The sequence below is a fragment of the Rhipicephalus sanguineus genome, chromosome 5 (assembly GCF_013339695.2).
Source record: "Rhipicephalus sanguineus isolate Rsan-2018 chromosome 5, BIME_Rsan_1.4, whole genome shotgun sequence".
NCBI lineage: Eukaryota > Metazoa > Arthropoda > Arachnida > Ixodida > Ixodidae > Rhipicephalus > Rhipicephalus sanguineus.
In genome coordinates, this window is record NC_051180.1 from 170,391,875 (window position 1) to 170,415,411 (window position 23,537).

The window sequence follows — 23,537 nt, forward strand, 5'->3', positions numbered from 1 at the left end:
CCCGAAAGGAAAGTTGAGCAAAGCGCCGCTTGGCCGTATGCCGCTCATAGACACGCCATTTGAGAGAGTGGCGGTTGATATCATCGGACCACTCTCTCCAACTTCACAAAAAGGCAACAGGTATATTCTCACGCTGGTGGATTTTGCCACTCGGTATCCTGACGCGATACCACTGCCAGCTATTGACTCAGCAATTGTAGCCGAAGGGCTGGTGGAAATCTTTTCACGCATAGGATTTCCGAAGGAAATTCTATGTGATCAGGCATCATGTTTTACCTCGGAGTTAATGAAAGAGGTAAACAGTCTACTTCAGATCAAACAACTGAGTTCCACTCCGTACCATCCCATGTGCAATGGATTGGTTGAACGGTTTAACGGAACAATCAAAGAGATGCTCCGTAAACTTTGCCAGGAACAACCTAAGTCATGGGACCGGTACATAGCTCCTCTGTTGTTTGCCTACAGAGAGGTTCCACAAACCTGTCTTAGTTTCTCGCCTTTCGAGCTAATCTATGGCCACCAAGTACGAGGTCCACTGACGCTACTTAAAGAGATCTGGACCAAGGACGAGATCGATGAAGAGACTAAAACAGTCTATGGTTACGTCCTCGACCTCAAAGAGCGTCTGTTTCAAACTTTGCAGATAGCTCACAGAGGACTCGAAAAGGCTCAGCGACTACAGAAGAAGTATTACGATAGAAAGAGTGGTCGCCGTCGTCTTAAGGTGGGTGACCGAGCTTTGGTTCTTCTTCCAACGAGCCACAACAAACTTCTTATGCACTGGAAAGGACCTTTTGTAGTGACAGCCCAGAAGAATGACTTCGACTACTGGATTGACGTCGGCCACACGAAGAAGCTGTTTCATATTAATATGTTGAAAAAATATGAGGAACGCCAACCGAACGTACCTGCACAGGCCTCATCGTTCGTTGTGGTAGAAGAAGACGTGACCGACAATCCTATACCAAGTTTCACTGTGGAGAAAACTTCCGGGATTGAGAGCATTGGGAAATCATCTGCTCTCAGTACAGACCAGCTTCAAGAACTTCAACATCTCCTGGAAGATTACCAGGATATTTTTTCTGACGTCCCGGGCAAGACAAACTTGTTGCAATGTCGTCTTGAATTAACGACAACGGAGCCGGTAAATACGCCGCAATACCCTTTACCTTTCGCCATGAAGGATGCCGTCGAGAAGGAAGTGGCCGATATGCTCAAGCTTGGCATAATCGAACCCACAGAATCACCATACAACTCTCCACTTGTTCTGGTCAAGAAGCCAGACAAGTCATATCGAGCATGCATCGACTTCCGCCGCATCAACAGTGTGCTCGTTGCGGACGCTGAGCCGATCCCAAGAACCGACATCATGTTCACGGAGGTGGGAAATAAGAAATATTTTTCAAAACTTGACCTGACGAAAGGATATTGGCAGGTGCCCTTGGAAGAGAGTTCCAGGCCTAAAACGGCGTTTTCTACACAGTCTGGTCATTACCAATTTTTATTCATGCCATTCGGAATAAAAACGGCATCAGCAGTGTTTACCCGACTTATGCGACGACTCTTGACAGGGCTTCCCAACGTAGTGCACTACATCGACGATGTCCTCGTCGCAACATTCACGTGGGACGAGCACCTGCAGACGCTCCAACGTCTTTTTGATAGGATTAGGGGCGCAGGTCTCAAAGTAAAGCCACAAAAATGCGAGATCGGAGCAACCACCATCACTTTCCTCGGCCATCGTCTCGGCGAAGGAAAGATTCAACCGCACGAAGAAACGATTGAAAAAATCCTTCAAGCACCTAAGCCTCAGACAAAGAAACAAGTGCGCTCGTTCCTCGGTCTAGCAGGCTATTATCGTGACTTTGTTCCACGATACGCTGAGAAGGCGCAGCCTCTGGTTGACATGCTCAAGAAGGGAGAAGCCAATCGGGTGACCTGGACTCCAGAAAGAGAAGCGGCCTTCGTAGACCTCAAGCATGCGATGTGCACTAAGCCCGTCATAAGAGCGCCAGACCTTAAGAAGGAGTTTGTACTTCGTACTGATGCATCTGACACGGGACTTGGCGCCGTGCTAATGCAGGAACATGAGGGTGTCTTGCATCCAATCTCTTATGCTAGCAGGCAATTAGCTCCCCGTGAGACCCGCTACTCTGCAATTGAACGCGAATGCCTGGCTCTGGTATGGGCGGTTGAAAAATTTCACATTTTTCTTTATGGAACCGCCTTTGTGATACAAACTGATCACCAGCCTTTGTTGTACCTGACGCAAGCAAAGCATTTAAATAGCAGAGTTCTGCGATGGAGCCTTACCCTTCTGGAGTATTCTTTTCGTGTTGAATACATAAAAGGCTCAGAAAATGTTGGGGCAGATTATTTGAATAGGACTTAACCCCTGTCCTATAGTTCCATTAGTTTGGCTGCTTGTGTTCCCATCACTATTCGCAACTTTTTTTTTCCTAAAAAAACTTCTCTTGGGGGGGCTTTCTGTAATGGGTATTGGACTGTAACTGTTGGACTTGAAGTGCGGTGTTTCGTTATATCAGTGAGACGTCGAAACCGAAAGCACGTGAAGTGCATCAGAGTAAGGAAAAAGAAGAGCGCACAAAGGAAATTCTGTGGACGGGGCAAGGCGGACAAGGAAGAGGGAGACGAGGTGGCTGGCTTTTGGAACGTCGAAGGGAAGACGTGCGTTGCCTTCGTTGCCGACTGATCGAGGTGGTCTCAAGGCAGTTGGGTTCCGGACCCGAGCCAGCAGACTCGATGGCAACCTCTTCGACCAGCAAGGACGACGCCTGCTGTACCACGTGGCTGTGGTAATGGCATCCAGGGTGCACTCGGCAAGCTCTCCATTGACCCGTTGACCGAGCCTCCAGGAAGAACCGGCCCTCTTCGCTCCTGTCCTACCGACGCCTACATCACCGACGTCTCGCCGCAGCCTCGCCACAGCACCCCAACGTCTACCTCTACCAAAACCGTGAGAGGAACTTTGCTAATTTTGCCGGACTTTAATTTTTGTAGTCAGATTTGGACTCTTACTTATTTTTTTTGTATAGATACAGTTTTTTCCCTTTCTTCATTGTACTTTCTTTCTTTAAGTTATTTTTAGAAATAATGAAGGAATGTTTTTCCACCACACGGTTTCGTTGATTGTGTCACTGAAACAATTATTTCAGTGACAGTACTTAACGTTCGAACCTAACACACGACACCATGTTTCCGGGGATGTCTTGGAGCCGCGATGCTCTGAAATACGTTTTTTTTTTCTTCTTCTTGTTTTTTTTTTTTTTTTTTTAAATTTTCCAGGCTACGCCGCGCATTGAGCGCAGGCGACCCGATTCAAAGGGCATAGCCAGATCGCCATCGCCATGGCTTGGATTGAGACTGGTTGAATGCCTTTTTTTCGCGTGTGGGTTTTGTTGCTTTGTTCCCGTTGGTGTGCTGCATCGTTGATCGCCGATTTATCGAGAAACGTTTCAGTACGGCTCCTTTAGCTTGATCGTTGCTGGTGCTTTTGTGCTGACTTCTCGTGCGACCACACTCTCCGCCGATGGCAACGCCGGCGAAGCGGCCCAAGTACGAGGCCAAGGACTTCACCACCAAAGTAGAAATTTTGCGTGCTCTGAATAACGGGCTCTCCCGACAAGAAGTGATGAAGAGTGATGAAAGGGGATCCTTCAATCGGCGGCAAGAAGCAAGGAACGAGTAACCGTACTTTTATCCCCCAACGTGACGGGAACAGAGTGCTTGCCGCTTCTCGTTACCGGAAAGGTTCAAAAGCCACGCTGCTTTAAGAACATCAACAATCTTCCCGTGGATTACCGTGCCAACCGAAAAGCGTGGATGACGGGTGAAACTTTTGCGGTACTGCAGATATCATGCGAGCTGCTGAGCACCTTGAAGGGTTCAGAAAAATTGTGTCCGCGCAAATTTCTGCTCGAAAACAGACAAGCATCCGCGATTACTTTGTTGAGTAAAGGTATGTTGAAAAAACTCTTGCATTTATTGTGTTTATTTCGACCATTCGATAATTCGGACATTCGGTTAATTCGGACATTTTTTCCGGTCCCTAGAAATCCGAATTAACGAGCTTTTACTGTAACCACGAAAGTAATGCGAGGTCAGTAGAGGCTTGAAAAATTACATTTATTATTCAAACAAAGTGACATGAAGCTGCTACCTTTCTTAAAACATGGCGGTTTTGCTAGTTGTCATCATTCTACCAGTTCTTGGAGAGTGAATCCTGCTTGTAGCTTGCATCCTCTCAGATAATCTCTTCACCAGTTCCCTTGAGTGCATTGTATATGGAGCACTTTTTGAAAACATGAACCACCATGTCATGTGGAAGGTGCTACCATGTGGCACGTACCCAGTGGGCAATCTGCAAAGCACATGGTCGCTCAATTCTTCCCGATGCTGTCAGGGTTTGATCGTCGTGGATACAATCACTGCACAGCTTATGCATTCTGTCCTTAAACAGTTTTTTCAAGCACGCTTCAAGTGGTTGCAGAATTGACGATATCCCGCAGGGGATTAAAGCAAGGTGTGTTTTTTAGTCTTGTGTGAATATTCGAGCACTTTGAATATTCTAACGAATATTACAGTACTATTCGAAATGAATGAATAGATGTGTATTAGGGCGCATATAACCCCCCTGTAAAGGTGGTTTAACTGCAGTGGAGGGATGCTATGCCGTGAATACACCTTTCCAGGGGCAATCCGCACTGCCGCGAAGCCCCACTTCAAGGTTAAAGGGACATTAAAGGCAAATGACAATTTATGTCAGAGTGAAAGCTCGATGTATGACAACGTCTAAAATGGCAATATTATCAACAGCAGTGCCCTACTTAGCGAGAAATTAAGCTAAATGTATCACATGATGAGCACCACGAGTGGGACATTTTTGAAGTGATCCCGATGACGTATGAGAGTCTGCCTACAATAAATCACTAGTAATCAAACTAGCAGCAATAAAAAAAGAACCTTCCGTGCATCAAAAGACGTAATAAAATGCTGTTTGTTCGTTTCCGTTTGATTCATGGAAAAAAGAACCTCTGTGGCGTTGCCATGGGGAACGGCGCGCGTGGTCCAAAGGTTCCGTTTTCGTTGAACTGCGCTTCGCCCGGCACCCTGCTTCGCTCATGCGGTCACGTTTCCGTGATACTTTCGGTATCGCGTACTGCCGCGTGTGTTTTGCGCGCTCGTGAAAGTCGCTTTGACAGAAAGTTCGACAAAATGCCGCATGCATGTGACATTGCCGGATGCCCGAATGGTGCACAACGCCAGTGCTGCTGTGGGTCCCGCTACCTTCGCTCTGCTGCTACTAGTGTTGGCGGCCGCGCAGTAAAGGCGGGCAGTGTTGGGCACGGCAGCAGTGACGTATGAAAGTCTGATTTCAGGCGGGTGATTTGAGTGCGCTAAAGCGATGCGGACCACTAAAACGTGATTTTATTTCAAAATAAGCACATCCTTGGCATAAAAGTAGCACTACGAGGTTTCAGGACCGCTATTTCAACAATCATTGTCGACTTAATATTTGCCTTTAGTGTCCCTTTAAATGAACATAAACATCGATTCATCATTTTTGAAGTTTAAAAGCTTGTTATACCGGCTTGTTATACTGTAGGATTGGAAACTGAAGGTCAACTGCACTTTTTATAAAATATTCATAAAATTGGTGCGTTGCCTGTAACGTACTGACGTTGCCATAGAGACATAGTGCTGTGTATATTGTTCATTCACGTTCAGAGGGTTAAATAACATACCTGTGGCCCATGGGCAATGAGTTACACGTCTGTAGCGATGCAGATCCTGCTGCAGCAGAAAGAAAGAGAACCCATTACTAGGAGAGAGTGAAAAGATCCACTTCCATGCTGCCAATTTGAAACACCACGACGTGAACCTGTCTGATTCACTGAGTCACCGAGCATGCCGATTCCATAATTCTTGGAGCTCGCCATGGATAGCATGATTTTCAGATCACGGTGTTTATTTGCAAGTTCCCGTAAAGATGAAGTCAGCAATATTATCTGCATTCGATCACCCCTACTTGTAAGGCATGCAGGAAATTAAACCTACGGACAAGCATGTTAGACACTCTCTTTCCGTATTCTTGACTCAGTCACTGACTAAGGTATGCCACTCTTGCATTGCGTGCATGCATCAGGTGGAGCCTGCAAGACTGGGCAGCAGATCCCGAGAAGGCATCGCGGGAGCTGGAGGAGGAAGAGGCCCAGAAAGAGCAGCTCATCGAGGCTGACGACAAGGCAGCCCTGGAGTACAAGCGCGCCATGGACGACTGGAAGGACGGTAAGCCTGCTGCATTATATTAGGGAGTAGAGCATTGCACGGGCTCGGGCCTACCCGAAAACCCGGGCCGGGTAAAGTAGTTTTCACGGCGGGCTCAGGCCGGGCTCGGGCCTAAAGCTCCAAGCTTAGGGCCGGGCCCGGGTTTGAGGTGGCGGGCTCGGGTCAGGCCTGGCTTGGACATTGCTCCGTTCTTAAAGGGACACTAAAGTGAAACACTGAATTGGTTTAGACTGATAAAGTGTACTGTGGGAACTTGATGGTCATTAATTCCACCTTCATAAGTTTATTAGTAAAGGAGAAAATTGTTGTGTAGGGCAGGAGTGCGGCGTAACCTGCGGCGGGCCGACGGAGAGGCCGAACGACGGGAGGGCGCGCGGAGTGACGACGCAGAGACCAAGCTTCGGCGAGACTGATGCTCTCCTGCGTTTATTGCAGGTGGTTTTAAGGACGGGGAAGAAGGATGATTGGTTAGCGATGCACGGGTCACATTACCGGCATATCCACGCCGGATTGGTGGTAGCAAAGAGGCATGGAAGAGACCTAGCTCCACCTAGTAGCAATAGAGACCTCTACCGCATTGGTGTCATAGCATGTCACCAGGGGTCGCGAGACACAACATCGTCCCGCCCTGGGAGGAATTGCATCCTAATACAAGTCTTGAAAAAGTATGTTATACATCAGCAAACACTAACTAGACTTCTTAGTCTGATGTAGTCCTTGAAGTGGCTGGGGGCTTATGCGTCCGCTGTGGCGGCGTGACACAGGCCCTGCAGGAAGTCCCTGCGTGTGGCGGCCGTCGGGAGCAGACTTCGAAGACCTGTCCCCATCTCTTCCAGAACTGGGCGGATTGCCGCTGCCGTGAGCCGATGCTGAAGACCCATTCGCATCACTCTCTGGCGAAAAACTTTGTGCGCTGCTGATCTGCACTTTTGAATGTGGCCGTCGACCGCGGCCGTCGACGATGATGTCGTCGACGATGATGTCGTCGTCCTGGAGCCGGCGCAGCTCGCTGGCGGCTTGTTGCCGGAGCGCCAGAGGCAGGCGACGCAGCTTGGCGGACACTGGTACGATGTCCGGCCGCCTCTTGACCCGGTGGACGTAGTCCCTGACAAGTCCCAGCTCCCCGTCGAACAGGTGCTCGAACCCTGGAGGCACACCTGCAGGAAGTTGCGAGGAAACGGGTGAAGCGCGACGACACGTCAACGTTGCGCCGTCGATCAGGAGTCCCAATTTCTGGATGGCGTCCCGCCCCAGCAGCGAAGTCCCATACGTAGCGTGACGTGAGCCTGCTTCCCACAGTGTTGCAAGTCCGTATGGAAACAGCCCAGAATTGGAATGCGCTGCTTGGAGAAATTCTGCATGTGGACTGACGTTTGCAATAGGCGATGCTTCGAAGCGAAAAGCGCGTCGAAGTCCCTCTTCATCATCAACGATGCCGTCGCTCCGGTGTCCACTAACAATGACATGTGGATTTGTCCTCCAACAACGACAGGGATGCGCAAGTCCCTTGGGCTAGTCGGCGCCGCTTGGACGGATAGTACTGTGGCAGTGCCAGAGCCAGCGTCTCGGACGGGGGTAACTTCCTGCACCGATGCTCGTCGCTTACGGCAGACTGCCGCGAAATGCCCTTTGATGCGGCAAAATTGGCAAATTTTCTTTTTGGCCGGACAATTCCTTGAAGTCGCCAAATGCCCTAACTTGCCGCAGCGAAAACAGGGGCTGACTTGAGGCTTGGGCGCAAGCTGTTGTACTTACTGGCAGCGAACGCAGCATTGTGCCAGCGCCGTCGAGCCTGCGGAGCCATCTTGGACCCGGCCACCCGCGCCGGGGGGGGGGGGAGCCGCCGCCATGTTGAGTGACATGCGGGACCAGCGAAGCAGCCGACCTGCCATTTTGAGCCGCTGCGACGCACTGGATGCTGCCGCCGTAACCGGAGTGCGAGTCGAGTAGCCGCTCATTTTCTCTGAACGCCGCGTTGGCTTTGTTGAGCGCCTCCAAGTCGCGCCCAACTTCTTCGGCTTTCTGCAGCGTAAGGGCTTCCCCGTACGAAAGTAGTTTGGCCCGTACATGTGCGTTGGCGACCCCGTGAATTACTTGGTCCCGCACTCTGTCGTTGTACGTGGCTCCGAACTTACATGACAGGGCCTTTTCTTTGAGCGCGGTGACGAAGTCAAGAAACGTTTCGCCGGGCAGTTGTTTGCGGCTCGTGAAAAGGTGCCGCTCGGCTAGCACGTTCGTTGACTCGGCGAAAAGCCCGTCCAGGAATTGTAGCAACGTGTCGTACTCCGTCGTCGCCGCATCTGTCGACACCGTGCCCGAGTCCGCCGCCGTCGGTGTACTGGCCGTGTGCGTAGCATTTGGGCTGCGTTGTGCTTCGAGCTGCTCCTGTGCCGCGAAGTATTTGCGCTGGCCCTCGATACCGAGCACGCTGATAAGTGCTGACGCGCGTCTTTTGTCCTCCCAACCGCTTCCGCCGGCCGCCTTCAGGTGTACCTGGAAAATTTTTCTCCATAAATGCCATGGAATGGGAGGACTGTAGGGCAAGTCGAGGAAGGGAGGGAGGTTCGCAAAAAGGGCCGCCATGTGTGCAGGAGGTAGGCGTAGGCTCGAGCAGGAAGGTCGGCCGGAGCAGGAACAAAGGAATTGCAGGCCGACGCCCTTGTAGCGTGCAGGAAGCCAAAGCACCGACGCGCAGCAGAAAAATGTGACCAGTAGCGTAGTGTCACGTACGTCGTGCTCTTCCTGGCGTCGCCTGTCGTAGTAGCGTAGCGGTTCAACTACCTCGTCGCCATGTGTTGTGTAGGGCAGGAGCGCGGCGTAACCCGCGGCGGGCCGACGGAGAGGCCGAATGACGAGAGGGCGCGCGGAGTGACGACGCAGAGACCAAGCTTTGGCGAGACTGACGGGAGACTGCTCTCCCGCATTTATTGCAGCTGGTTTTAAGGACGGGGAAGAAGGATGATTGGTTAGCGATGCACGGGTCACATTACCGGCATATCCACGCCGGATTGGTGGTAGCAAAGAGGCATGGAAGAGACCTAGCTCCACCTAGTAGCAATAGAGACCTCTACCGCACTGGTGTCATAGCATGTCACCAGGGGTCGCGAGACGCAACAAAAATCAAGGTCAAATTCCATTTTTACGTTTCGCCCTGAAAACTCCGTGCACAACCTCACGGATTTCAAACTGTATTCGTTGTATTTTGGGGACATTGGCTCAACAAAATTTCCTGAAACTTGCTATATTAAAGGGACTGACAACCAATTTTTAGGGCACCTATTTTCTTTAGTGCAACGGAAAGCTAACTGGTCAGAGTGTCTAGCCACGTAATGGTAACTTGGAAAACGCCGTCAAACATTTTTAACCAGAATGTTTCTGTCTGCAGCTAATATGAAGTCTTATGCACACTTGACAACACATGCTGCAAACAGTGAGCACGAGAGCGGTTTGTGTTCGAGCACGGTGGTTTACTGCGCATGCGTGCATCCTGCGTGCATGCACCGCGGCTGGACAAGGGCCACTGGCGGCTGCTAAGGCAGCGCCGCTTCTGGCCGTGCAACTTCTTTTACCTCATAGGCAGCACAGAACAAAGCGGAGATAGACAATAACATACATAGTCTAACTTCGAGGACCAATTATGGCGCGCACGACAGCATCAGACTACGTGACTACATAAAGCAAAGTGACAGACTTCATACTCCAGCTTCAAGGCTCTTCCGCTAGGCTGCACGACATACCGGTTTTTGTTACTTTTAAGCACAATTTAAAAATATAAATCCTATTCACAACACGAAAAGGATGCTGGAATCTGTCACTAAATTTCATGGTCTTTTCATTTCTACCAGGATCTAATCACACGTTCTGCCCAGTTGTCTGTCTCTTTAAGTTCATGGCCCCCCTCAGAGGTCAATGTACTTCATTTTTATTGATTAGGAATTACATAGGCCCCAGTAGACACTATCGGAATCTATGACGTCACGACGTCTACTGCGTGAACTTCAAGGTGGCATCGCCACCCGCAGTTTCTTTTTGTGTGTTTTATCGCTTACCAAGAGTCTTGTCGCAGCGATCATCATGATTTTGGAATTGTAAAAGAGTAATTTACTGATAATAGTAAAATCGTACTTCTCTTCAGTGTCTCTAAGTTTGTTCCAAATACGTTGTGCATACAATATATGTTCCACATTTTATCTCGAAAAAAAAAAAAACGTTTTTTATGTGGTGCAGGTTATTTGGAGAAGTTTTATGAGGGACAAGTGCTGAATATTTTTTGCTCCTTGCATTTGGGGCTACTGATTTATCTGAAACAGCCGACCTAAAAGTAAATATACCGGACGCTTATATGGCTAACACCTCGCTATTCTATGCTTTATTTGCATTCGGTATTATTTTATATCCCAAATGTTATTCTGTAATCGCAGTATTAACTGTAATATAATAAATTTATACCTCTAACTTATTATGGCAAGAGCGATCACAGAGCTCCAAAGCGGGGAAACGTTCTTGAAAGTTCCAGCCCTCCACTTAAACGAGAGCACTGCACGAAGTCTCGTTACCTAGAATTCCTATAAAGACATTCTTTTTCCGTGGTTCCATAGCGACTAACAGTGGTCATGTGACGCGAGATAGACATGCACAGCCTGCTTTGTGTGCCCACATTTGTAATGTCTGAGCTTTCATCTTGTTCCGCTATACCAGGTGTCTTAAACTCACCTCAGCTAATGGGCCGCATTCTGGAAAATTTATAACTCCCGCAAGGGCCAGGACAGTGACGAAGGTAGGAGCGGAAGTGGGGTACCAAATATATCAGCTAACGTTGCCATTTGAAAGAAGACATTTGCCATGTCTCATATATGGGCCATTTCTGAAGGGAATTTAGTGGCAGGATTCCAACAACATATCGGTACCTATCTCCAAAATGACTAAAATCTGGACGCCGATTCTGAAATATAGTTTTGTCTCACCGTTATCTTTCAACACATCGTGACCACAGCGGGTGCCTCATGAAAAAAACGCTTTAGACCTGTCATGCCTGCGCAGCTCAAGAACGTATTTACAAAAAAAAAAAATGGGAGTCATGTGCGGGCCGCAGGCCGCTAGCGAGAGGTTTGCGGGGTGCATGTTTGAGACCCCTTCGCTGTATAGTGCGAGAGCTACATGATACTGCCGCAACAGCGTTGGAATATGTAGGAATAGCATAGGCCCATTAAACAAGGCGTGGGGCAAAGTATATTTGCTTGATGAAATATCTGGCTTGAAAAAGAGACAATTGCGAATTCCATGCCGGGTGATGTCCCTTTAATATGCATCCAATGAGTAAGCGTCGAGAAGCTTATTCGCGCCGTTATTACCACACTGGTATAATGAACTCGGAGAATTGACCGAAATCGCTTCATCCACCTCATGCCAGTTTTACTCGCGTAGTCCAGTCACCACCTTCTACCAGTACAACATTGTTAGGAAGGCATACAGCATTATAATATAAAAAAAGAACACGGTGCAAGCCGTGCACAACATACACTGCTGAAAACTGCAAGGAGAAGCCCTCAAAGAGGAGTTTTATACAATATATTGAAGAGTGTCACGACATTCGAGAACGAGAGAAATGAAGGGATGAGCAGGGCAGCTATGGTCATTGTTCAGAGCTCCACAAAGATATTCGAAATTTTCTCCAGTGGTGGAAGTTAAGAAGAATGACTGCCGACGCCTTCATGTTCCGCAAGGCGGATGCGCGTCGCTGCGGCTAGCACAAGCAGTGCTAGAAACTTTAGTGCGGCAGGATATGTGATGCAACAGTGCATGGTGTGCTTAAAGCCGGAATCTCTTGACAATATGGTATTTTTGCACAATAACACGTGAAGAAATAAACTATAAAATATGCCACAAAACACTTATATCTAGCAGTGGTGTGATATTTGCAAATAATGCTATGACAAATATTTTTCTTTTTTTTCGCTGCTTATGTGTATTTCTTAAAGTACATGTGGTGCACGCAGTTCATAATAATTTTTATCTGTTGGTTTGTGTATTTACAACACGGTAATAAGTTTGGCCTTCTTCCTCTATTTCTCTTCCTGTGGCAAGGTGCTACTACACTGAAGACAGGTACTACATATCCAGAAGGGTGCACGATCGGCTTCGTCGTTGGAGCATATTTTACATTTCAACAGAGAGTGCAATAAAAACAAAAGTGAAGAGGGCGCTCTGTTCTCTGTCTCCTGTTTTTAATGCGCTCCCTATTGAAACTGAACTCATGCTGCAAATCACTTTCATTGCTACAATATTATCTGCTACAAAAAACCCTTGATCGCCATTGTATTTGCAGAAAAAAATAGATACAGTATACCACTGCTGTACAAACATCCATTGTGCCCAGTATGTCCACTCACCTGTTTCCCCCGTGAGCCCCTTTTTACGAGAAATTACCGTAGGTTTAGAGTATAATTGTTAGCGAAACATGTGCCAAGGAAGCGCAGATATTTGCCACTTAAAACACCTTGCTGTCAATTCCATGTTCGGGTAACACCACCTAAATTAGTGGTTCAGGCCCCTGTCGGGCTGGGCCGGGCCGGGTAAGCGAAATTTTTTCTCGGGTTCGGGCCGGGCCCGGGTCTCGTTTTGAGTCACCGGGCCGGGTTTGGGCGCGTAAACTTAAACAAGTTCCGGGGCCGGGCCAAGAATCACGGCCCGTGCAGTGCTCTATTAGGGAGTCCACAAACTTCATGCTGGTAGCGACATCTTGTGATGAGAAATTTAACTGAAGAGGACGCAGAGTTAACTCTGCTTTAACGATCCTTGAATCATTTTTTTTTCTTTTTTATGTAACTATGCAAGTGGTTAAGCCACATGCAGAGTAAATCACTCGTGCCATAATTTGAGTTAATCGATACAACCTACGTCGAGGGTTTTAGAACTTCTTGCTAACAGAGAGAGAGAATAAGAATAAAAGAAAGGCAGGGAAGTCAACTTCTTGCTGTGTGAGTTGGTGCATATCTGTGGTGGGAATCGTTGCACATACAGTTGGATGAAGTGGGCGATCACTGTGGAGGTGGCACTTATGTTGCTCAGTATTGCGCGGAAAGCAATTTTCTGCGCAGCTTTTGTTGACGTGAGGTAGGCTTGGCATGTGTACTCTGCTCCTTTTTTACCCCTATTCCTTTGAGACATGTGAACAATGCATAAATATATGCAGCTACTAAATGAATAAAACCAGTTGATAGTTTGCACTTTTCCTGTACACTTCATTTTTCACTGTGTTCGTCCTGCTGTACGTGCAACGATTCCCACCATAATTGAGGGTTTTGTCAGCAACCGGTGGTTACCCTCCTTGCGTGCCATGGTTTTTGTGAACTTCTTTGTTGAGTGGTTGGAACTGAACTCCGCCTTCCACGATCATGTGCCGGCATGCACAATGTTGTGGAGGCCACACCCAGTGCTCGTTTGATTGGCCTTTGCATGACTAAGTGCTGCCACAAACCAGGCCACCCATATTTTTTCCTCTGAAATCAAATGCGAAAAAGCCAATGGGATTGGTCATACAAGTGATGTTAAAAAACCACACCACATCCCAAATGCTTGTGTGGCTGAAAACTAGGTGAGGTTGTGTGCTACAGCCTGTAGTGATCATGCGTTTAATTGGAACAAGGGCAATGGCAAGAGATATCAAAATCAACTAAGAGGAAGACAAAAATATGCGCGATGAAAAAAAAAAAAACCAGCCCCAGCACTTACGTTTAATCCAATGCAAGTCGTCCAGAGATCGTTTTGTATCCGTTCTATCGACAGAACGGGGCCGGAGGCCATTCTGTGCCCGCTCTGTGGCTCTTCGCATGTGCTGACCGTCAAACGAGCCTCTACCAATCGCATGTGGCTCAATAGAATGGACCGCCTCCGTTCTGTGACAGAACGCTTACAAATTACGCCCGAGGTTTCTAGCTCCAGTCAAAAAGCTGAATTGCAACTTCCCTATCCAACTTATCGGGCAATTTTTCTCCTCGCCCCTGCAGTTTCTGCTTGTACCTCCCCCGTGTAACGTCGTAGAGTCCCTTCATATAGTGGCGCATCGGAAGTCTTCTTGAGCAGACCATTTGGCGCATGCCAGTTTGTTTACAAATAGGGAAACCGTCTATAATGCTCGTTGGGACAAAAGAAAACATGCTCTCAGTGTGTACAAACGCCTGTAACCGCACTTATACTTGAGGGAGCCGAAAAATTTTTGCGGCAAGCCATTCATGAGGCAATGAGCTTGTAGGGACAGAGTTTCAGTTTTACCAGTTTTGGTTTCGTCGCCACTGTCTGGCAACCACGAGCAACCTTGGTATGCCGCCAGAGGATGCGGTCAATATAAACATTGTCTCGAGTTAAACCCGGGGTCACAAGAGAACACCAGACGCTTCTGAAGGATGAGACGCATTCATGGGGTCTTGTACCACTCAGTCACGTATACTTAGTAATATATATTTTTTATTTTTATTTAGTACATACTGCCAATCCCTTTAGGGATTATTGCAGGAAGGACACAAACTATAAATATATAAAGGAAAAGACAAAGGATAAAATCATGCAAAATAACATAACTTTTTTTCTTGTTTTTTTTTTTCTTTTTCGTGCGTGAATGGTAATGTAAAGATGAATATAAAAATTCTCATATGTGAAACATCTACACACAACTGTGAAATCTAACTGTATAATGTTGACACATCATATCATATCAATATAATTGCGATTATTCAATCATAGTCACACGTAGGTACGTAAGCTTTACAAAAAAAAAGCATACATTCTAATGAGAGATAGGGGAATGTGAGTAGCAGGATAAATACTAATACAGTCGACGACCGATAATTCGGACTCCACGGGGAACGTAAATAAGTCCGAATTATCGAATGTTCGAAAAAACGAATGCGTCAGAAAAAAAAATACTTTTATTGACACTTCAGGGTCCCGGTGGCCGAAAAAGGTTTTCAATGCGTTGTTGCCCGCACTTCCGCTTACGTGCAACCAAGTCCGCCTGTATCTCTGCCAGTGTGATGTGATTGCTATATGATGACGAGGTGGTTTCGTTCGTGAAGGCAACGCGTCTGTGCGGTGCACTTAGCGGTCGCACAGAGAGGCAGCATAAATGGTGGCACGGCGCGTTTTGGTTCTCGCCTATTAAATGCGTTGCACTACGCATGCAACTGCACCAGGCCGCGTGCACTATCGAGCAGTTGACTGAAGATGCTTATCGTAAGGCTTGTCAGCGATTGAGCTGTACTGGCGCGTTTGCCAGCTGCCGCCATCACGCCTCCGTGCATTTCCGCTGCTTATCCGTAAAGACATTGCCGCACGGCGCTGTGATAGCGGCCCCTTTGAATTTCCAGTCTGCTTCATCCCATAACACATCGGCATCGCAGTCGACTCGCGAAAGCACTGTTTCGAACCTACGAGATGATAGACGCAGCAGAGGTGGGGGCTTCAATTATTGCCTTTCGGACCTGCAATTTGGGCAGAAAGTCCGAAAAATCGGACGCTGAAGAGTTTTAGCGCCCCAAATTTCCGACGTTCTTGACCATTGACGTCTATGGGGCTAGTGACGGTGCTGCGAAAGCATCCAAATTTTCAAGCATGTCCGCATAATCGGGCGTTCAAAAAATCGGCAGTGACTGTAGTAGTATATGTCACTAAGGAAAGGTGCTAAATATTTGTAGTTTTATGTTTGTGCATCATGAAGGTAATTTTCAAGTACAGTGATAGAAAGGTGGTTAGTGAGGAGGTATTGGTAATAGTGGAAGGTAAGTCGTTCCACTGTTTGTATGAAAGCGATATTCATTTAGGGTGTATGAGTGCTTTAGTCGAGTTATTCTTGTCTCTGAAATAGCAATGTACTTAGAACTATTAACATTTAACTTGTTGTGAATTAATTGATGAAGCAGTTTCAATCGGGCGAGCGCAGCGTGGCTTTCAATTGTGAGTAATCCGGCCGATTTGATTAAAGCACTTGAAGAGTCTGTGAGTTGATATTTATTGAAGATGAATCTTATTGCTTGTCTTTGTACTCCCTCTATGATGGTAATTAATTTATTATTCGATGGAAACCATGCCGAGGTAGCATATTCTAATACTGATCTAACGAGTGTATTATAAGCTGGTAATTTAGTCTGACGGGGTGCTTGACGAAGGCGTCGCTTAAGAAAAAATAGCTGCTTAAGTGCCATTCAAGCAATATTATTGACATGGACGTCCCATCTAAGGTCAGACGTTATTGTTAGTCCAAGGTACTTGTGCTGCGAGACTACTGTTACCGGGTCATCGTTTATGGCATAAGGAAACTCCAGTACATGTTGTTTTCTTGTTATTCCCAAAAGAACTGTTTTTTTTTTAACATTAAGGCTCATTTGCCAGTTAGCACACCATGCACAAACTGTCATCAGTGCATTATTTAAAGTTTCATGGTCGACTGGAGAAGTAATTTCTTTGTAGAGTATACAGTCGTCAGCAAAAAGTCTTATGTTGACGGGAATGTTGGTGGGTAAATCATGGATAAAGATGAGAAATAGTGCGGGAGCCAAAACGCTACCTTGAGGAACTCTGGATGTGACATGAGTATATAAACAGCTAATCAGTTTAATGTAGTCTGGAAATCATTCCTCTACAAACTCTTACAGTGAGGTCATTTGATGATTGCCTTAAAAACCGTGGTTCAAGCCCCCTTATAGTAAACTAGGACATTTGCTGCGCCCTGTTCTCTGGTCCATATCTCTTCCCCAGTGCCGGGTAGCGAACCGGGATTAGCCTTGTTTCACTTGCTTGCCCTTCTCATCCTCCTTCTCCTCTCTCTGATGCACTCCGAAGGAGTCCTCCTATTCTTAATGTTACACGCCGATTGCTTTTCGTTCCATCGCACGTTGCATAGTCCATAACTTCTCAAGTTTCCTCGTTATCCTCCAGGTTTGAGCCCCCTGTGTTTGTAGTACTGGCAATGAACAGTGGTTGTGTACCTTTCGCTTCGGGGACAGCAGTAAATTGCCTGCTGTGATTTGGGAATCTCTGCTCCACTCAATCCCTTATTCTTCGATGGATTTCTTTTGCATGAGCGAGCTCCCCTTACATTACTCAACTTAGATAAACATACTCTTGCACAGATTCTGGAATCGGGTTGTGCGCCATGAACTCTTGTTAATTCGCCAGGTGATTGAACATTATCTTTGCATTTTGCACGTTTATTTTCAACTGTGAGCTTGTTCCTGTGCCATGTGTCAGCTTAGTAACCTGTGGTGAGGCCATTGAAATCCACGGGCACCACTTTGTTGGCCTTTTCAAGGCACAGTGATTGGGTTTATGTCGTATTATATACTTGATCCAGCAAGTTTTCTTTATGGTGTGTGTATGTGCATGTGTGTGTGTGCGCTTACCATGAACATGTGTATAGAACGGCTGTTTTTATTCCTGGTGTGGCTCCATTGCAATGAGGCTCTTTGAGTTAAAAACAATGTTCCTGTACCTATTCATGGTCTTTTACAAAAAATCTTCATGCTTTTTTTACAGAAAATCGAAGAGGAAGTGGCAACAGAAAAAACATGGGCTGAAGATCGAGAACAACCCTTCCTTTTTACATGATGAGATTCCCAGTGATCCAGTGGGCATTGTGTATTTAGTCATCTGGCTTCGTATAGCATTGTGTTGTAAAACGAGCCTTCCATTTGGGGCTCTTTTGTGCTTACATGGAGTGTGTTATTAAATAATGTTTTAATTTTTTGCTGTGCCTGGAGTTTGAATATGAGACTGAAATAGACACGAGACGACTTCGAAATGTGCTTTAACTAGCTTGAACCTATACTCACCTGAGGAAAACTGCATTATATTTAGTTTGCACTAATAAGAAAAGTACACACACACATATAGTCAATGGCATATAAATATGTCAGTTTTTAATCACAAATCAAATAGTCCTTGCTCTTGTATTTGTAATGTGTTCAAGAATTTACCATTTCTAGTTGTGTAATACAGTATTACCTCACAGATACATTTTGGAAAATTACGCGAGAAAACAATTTGATCTGATGTCTTGAGAAGAAGTTGCCTTTTGATGAAGCATTGATAATGGAGCAAAGTATTTTACTATTGTATGAAGGTGACTGCATAACCGTAAGTGACATTTATGTATCAATAAATCATGTTGCAATGGCACTAAAAATTCACTTACAAAAGCCCAATATAATGATCCTAAAAACATAAGGGCAGGCTTCACTTGATGACTGTAAACACTAGCCCCTATATTCTGAAACAAGCCTCGACTCAAAGTTTGTCCTTTACTTTACTGAGTTGAGCACAGCGCCGCTGCTCCACTGAAAATGACGCCGCACTTCTCAAGAATCGCTGATATGCAGTGACTTGTTTTGCCTAGAGACGGCGCTCCTATCGACTTTCTCAAGTCAAAGTGGAGCGTTGAGTGAAGGAACGTTCTAGAATACGGGGGTAGGCGTCGCAACGCATGCATGATGAAGTTCTGGGAGCAAAAAGTGTGCTTGCTTCTTTTAAGGTGAACATTCTGTGCTGTCCTTCACTTCAGCATTTCAACTTAGCCACATCATCATGCAGATCACCTGACATCCAAAACCAGACACATGGTCAAAGCCACCGTTTTTATAATCATGCCCAGTCGGCATGCTTGGTCTCCAATCAGTAACGTAATGAATTACGTTCAACTCATTGCTTGTAATCAGTTGCATTTCTTGGTAACTGTGTAATTTAAATATTATGTTGTATATGTGGTAATGCTAACTGCAATTTAATTAATTTTCAGTTGTCAATTAGATAGAACCAATTACATGGAAGGCAGGGAGGGTTGGAAGCGTTGCATCATTCTGTGCCAAAGCAGCATTTTAGTCGAGTTATTCCCCAAGTTCAGGTGGTCGTTGTTTCTGTTCAGGAATCACTGGGTGTTAGGCTTGTGCGAATAGTAAATTTTAGGTTCGAAGCGAATAGTGATTTGGTCGAATAATTTTGAAGCGAATTCAAATACTATATGTCACATAATATAAAGAAAAATTAGCGTATTTGTCATGATCCAACTAACCTGCACAATATTTTTTAAAGCTCAAACAAGGCATGTGCAAATTTTTTTTTGTTCAAAGGGAAGTGGAAGCAACTTTGAATAGTAGCAGGATTTGACTTACGGTAGAATGCAAGCGATAACCTGTAAAATACGTTACATTTTAAAATTTACTATTCTTAGAGCATATAAGTTGATATAACAAGCTTTTAAACTTAAAAAATGATGAATCGATGTGAGGGTAATGTGTTCACTATTTTGGCATGAAAAAGTCCGTAAACGGGGTGGGTGCTCGAGCCGTCGTTTAGACAAGTGGACTTGTCTTCTTCAAGGCTGGAACTTAAAACACCAATTTGGCAGTTACTCAGACAGACAGACAGACAACGAACTTTATTGGATCCTGAGGAGTTACGACCCCCTAACGGGAGGCCGTTGTAACTGCTGGCCGCGCCCACGTAGAGGACAGAACGCCGTGACGCTCTGCCCTTTCCTGGGCCCTCTGGATAGCCTGGGCTTGCTGTCGGAGTGCCGTGCTTCTGATGGCCTCCTCCCATTCGGCTTCGCTGGAGAGAAGGGTTTGAGGCAACGCGGGACATCGCCAGAGCATGTGAGCCATGGAGCAAAAGGTTTCACTGCAGTCGGGGCAACCGGGGTCAACGTCCGAGTACATCTTACTGAGAATGCCCCGCGACGGGAAAGACCCCGTCTGCAACATTCTCAGAGTAGCTGACTGAGCTCTGCTGAGCTTCGGGTGAGGAAGAGGATAGACTCTCCTGCCAAGTTGGTAATGCTTTGTTACCTCATTAAATGTCAGAAGTGGATCATTCTGCTGAGTCTCTTCCTGCCCCTCCGGAGCCTCCAGACCGCCGCGGCGCGTGAGTTCTCGCGCACGATCGTGGGCCAGCTCGTTGAGGTTTGGGAAGCCCTCGAGAACGTTCTTCCCCATGTGTGCAGGAAACCAAGTGATAAAATGAGAGCCGGGACAAGCCCTCTTCTCTAGAATGGAGGCCGCCTCTCGAGCGAGGTTGCCCGATTCGAAAGCTCTGATTGCCTCCCTCGAGTCGGTGTAAATGTAGGAACGCTCTGGGTCAGACAAGGCCAACGCTACCGCAATTTGCTCCGCTATACCCGGGGTGGCCGCCCTTACTGAGGCGGAGGAGCGAAGCTCCCCCCGCCCGTCTATAACCGACAACGCGAACATTCTCCTGTTCCCGTACTGCGCTGCATCGACAAAGACGGCGGAGTCCATGTCATCTTTAACTCTCCTCAAGATGGCTCGTGCACGGGCTTTACGTCTACCCTCGTTATACTGCGGATGTACGTTTCGCGGGAAGGGCCCCACCATGTAGGTCGCCCTCGTTTCCCTACTCAGTGTTGTCCGCCGTTCCTCCATGATCCTAGAAGCCATGCCAACCTCGTCAAGGATTCTCCTGCCAGCCTTTGTTGACGATAGCCTAACCACCTGGGCAGTGACCTGCGCCTCTATTATCTCGTCTATGTTATTGTGCATCCCGAGTTGATCTAGCCTGTCGGAGCTCGTGAAAATAGGCAAGCCTAGGACTTTCTTGATGCTCTTGCGCATGAGCGTATTTAACTTCCTTTTCTCTGTTTTAGTCCATATTAGAGCTGACGCCACATAATTAATATGGCTCATAAGAAACGCGTGGTACATCCTAAGGAGGTTGTCCTCACTTAACCCCTTCTTGCGGTTGGACACCCTAGCGATTAACCTTAGCATATTCTCTGTCTTGGCTGTAACGTGGGTAATTGTTTTGGCATTACAGCCCCTCGCGTCTATGAGCAGCCCTAGGATTTTGACTGAGTCGACTCTAGGAATTTTCTGTCCACTCGCATATAACGCCACGGGGAGCTGGTTTAAAGGTGTTAGACCTCTAACTCCTTGCCTTGCCGGTCTGTAAAGTAACAGCTCCGACTTACTCGGAGACAGCTTGAGACCCGTGTCCGCGAGGTAGGTCTCCGTCTCGTCCAAGGCCGCTTGTAAAGCTTGCTCGATGTCCGCTAGGGAACCCCCTGGGCACCAAATCGTGATGTCATCCGCGTAAAGTGCGTGACCTATGCCCCGGAGGCCACCCAGCCTGTCTGAAAGACCCTTCATGACTATGTTGAAGAGCAACGGTGAGATAACTGAACCCTGGGGGGTACCCCGAGGTCCCAATTTGTATTCGCTCGACCGAATCTGCTCCGCTTGAATAGTAGCAGTTCTGTTCATGAGGAACGACCTGACAAAGGCCTGGAATTTGACTCCCAGGCCCATGCCCGCCGTGGCCTGCAGTATGTATCGATGGAACACTGTGTCAAACGCCTTAGTGAGATCCAGGGCTAGAATCCCCCTTACGTCCCGAGTGCCGCTATCAAAGATTTGCTTCTTCAGCATTAGCATAACATCTTGCGTAGATAGCCCGTGCCGGAAACCCATCATATTATGTGGAAAGAGGCCCATACGCTCTATATACCCGGAAACCCTGTTCAAAATCGCGTGTTCTGCTACCTTGCCTATGCACGAAGTTAGCGATATCGGTCTCATGTTGTCCAAATCAAGGGGTTTTCCAGGTTTTGGAATCAGTATCACCGAGGCCGCTTTCCATTCGTCAGGCACATCTCCTTCCTCCCATACTCTGTTGATCTCCTCAGTTAGTAGTTCCACTGCCTTATCGTCCAAGTTCCGTAATAGTCTGTTAGAAACCTTATCCGGCCCCGGAGCCGATCTGCTATTTAAATTGTGCAGCACCACCCTTATCTCCGATTCGGTGAAGGGCGCGTCCAGATCCTCCACCGTCGCGCACTCGATCTGCGGATAATCCTCGTCCTGCGTCGGCCCTATGGGGAGGTATTTATCCGCGACCGCATTCAAAAACGATTGTTCAGTACCTCCCTCCTGCTTGTGCCTGTGGATGACTTTACTGAGTGTTTGCCTTTGATTCCCCTTAGTCTGCGCGTCACCCAGGAGGTGTTTTAAGAGGTTCCACTTCCCTCCTGTGCGCATGGACCCGTCTACTGCCGCGCATACCTCGTCCCACTGTAGCCTATTGAGCTCCACGCTATATCTCTCTATCTCTCTATTAAGCTCAGCAACCTTTTTTCTTAGCCTGCGGTTTAGCCGTTGTGTTTTCCACCTCGTCAGAATCGAGGATTTGGCCTCCAACAGGTGCGCTAGGTGGGGGTCCATCCTTGGGACTTCCGCTTCCGTTTGTACTACCTTAGTAGCCCTCTCTACATCCTCCTTGAGCGAGGCGATAACATCGCTGAACGAGGAATATGTGTCCGTGCGCTCCTTCCTAATTGTCCTAAACTGGTCCCAGTCCGTGACTCTAAATACCCTTGTCGGTTTGGCGTCGACCTGTAAAGTTACCGCTGCTATGAAGTGGTCACTGCCCAGGTTCTCCTGTTTATTGGCCCACGTGACGTTACCTACGTTCCTCACACATGCCAAGTCAGGCGTTGTGTCTCGAGCAACCGACGTGCCCAGCCTAGTGGGGAACCCTGGGTCCGTGATTACAGTAAACGCGAGATCATCCAGGATCCTCACCAGATTCTCTCCTTTTACCGTCTGTCTCGCATAGCCCCATGCATTATGAGGGGCGTTAAAGTCCCCGGCAACTATCAGTGGAGAGCGCTTGGCTATCGACGTCGCCTTCCTAAGGAGACAGTTAAACGTCTGTCTATGGTCTGACGGCGGGCTATACACATTAAGTACAAAGACGCTCTGCTTGAGCCGTCCGTGCGGTATAACCTCCACGAAAAGGGCCTCCATTTTACCCCGTCCGGATTGGATTTGGTGTTCAATGTAGGCTAACTTTTTGCTTATCATCGTGGCTAGTCCTCTTCCTCCCTCGTTCCTGGCCGACACAGTTTTAAAGCCAGGGAGGGTAGGGACATCACATATATATATGTCTCCTGTAATAACAATAACTGCGGCTTTTCCACCTGAATCTCCAAAAATTGCCGCAGTGGAGCCTTGCGCCTTTGAAAACTAGCGCAGTTCCACTGCCAGATTACCAGCTCTTTGTGATCGCCCTCCATGATGCTACATAACCATGCCTTGCTCCGCACCCGGAGCATCCTCGGAGTGATTCGTTGTCTTGCTCTGCGTTCGGACCTCGGCTTTGGCCCTAATCGCCGCCTTTTCCTCCAGTACCGTTACTCTTTGCAACAAAAGCTTTACACTTTCCTGATT

General features: G+C 47.4%; 1 protein-coding gene across 1 annotated transcript in view; it reads left to right on the forward strand.

The window, feature by feature from the left end:
- LOC119394433 (immunoglobulin-binding protein 1b) overlaps positions 1-18,045 on the forward strand; it is a 71,381-nt gene extending 53,336 nt beyond the window's left edge. The window contains exons 9-10 of the mRNA XM_037661739.2: positions 6,167-6,309; positions 17,836-18,045. Of these exons, the coding sequence (XP_037517667.1) occupies positions 6,167-6,309; positions 17,836-17,876 (184 nt within the window). The 3' untranslated portion in view covers positions 17,877-18,045. The remainder of the gene's footprint in view (positions 1-6,166; positions 6,310-17,835) is intronic.
- The last annotated feature ends 5,492 nt before the right edge of the window (positions 18,046-23,537 follow it).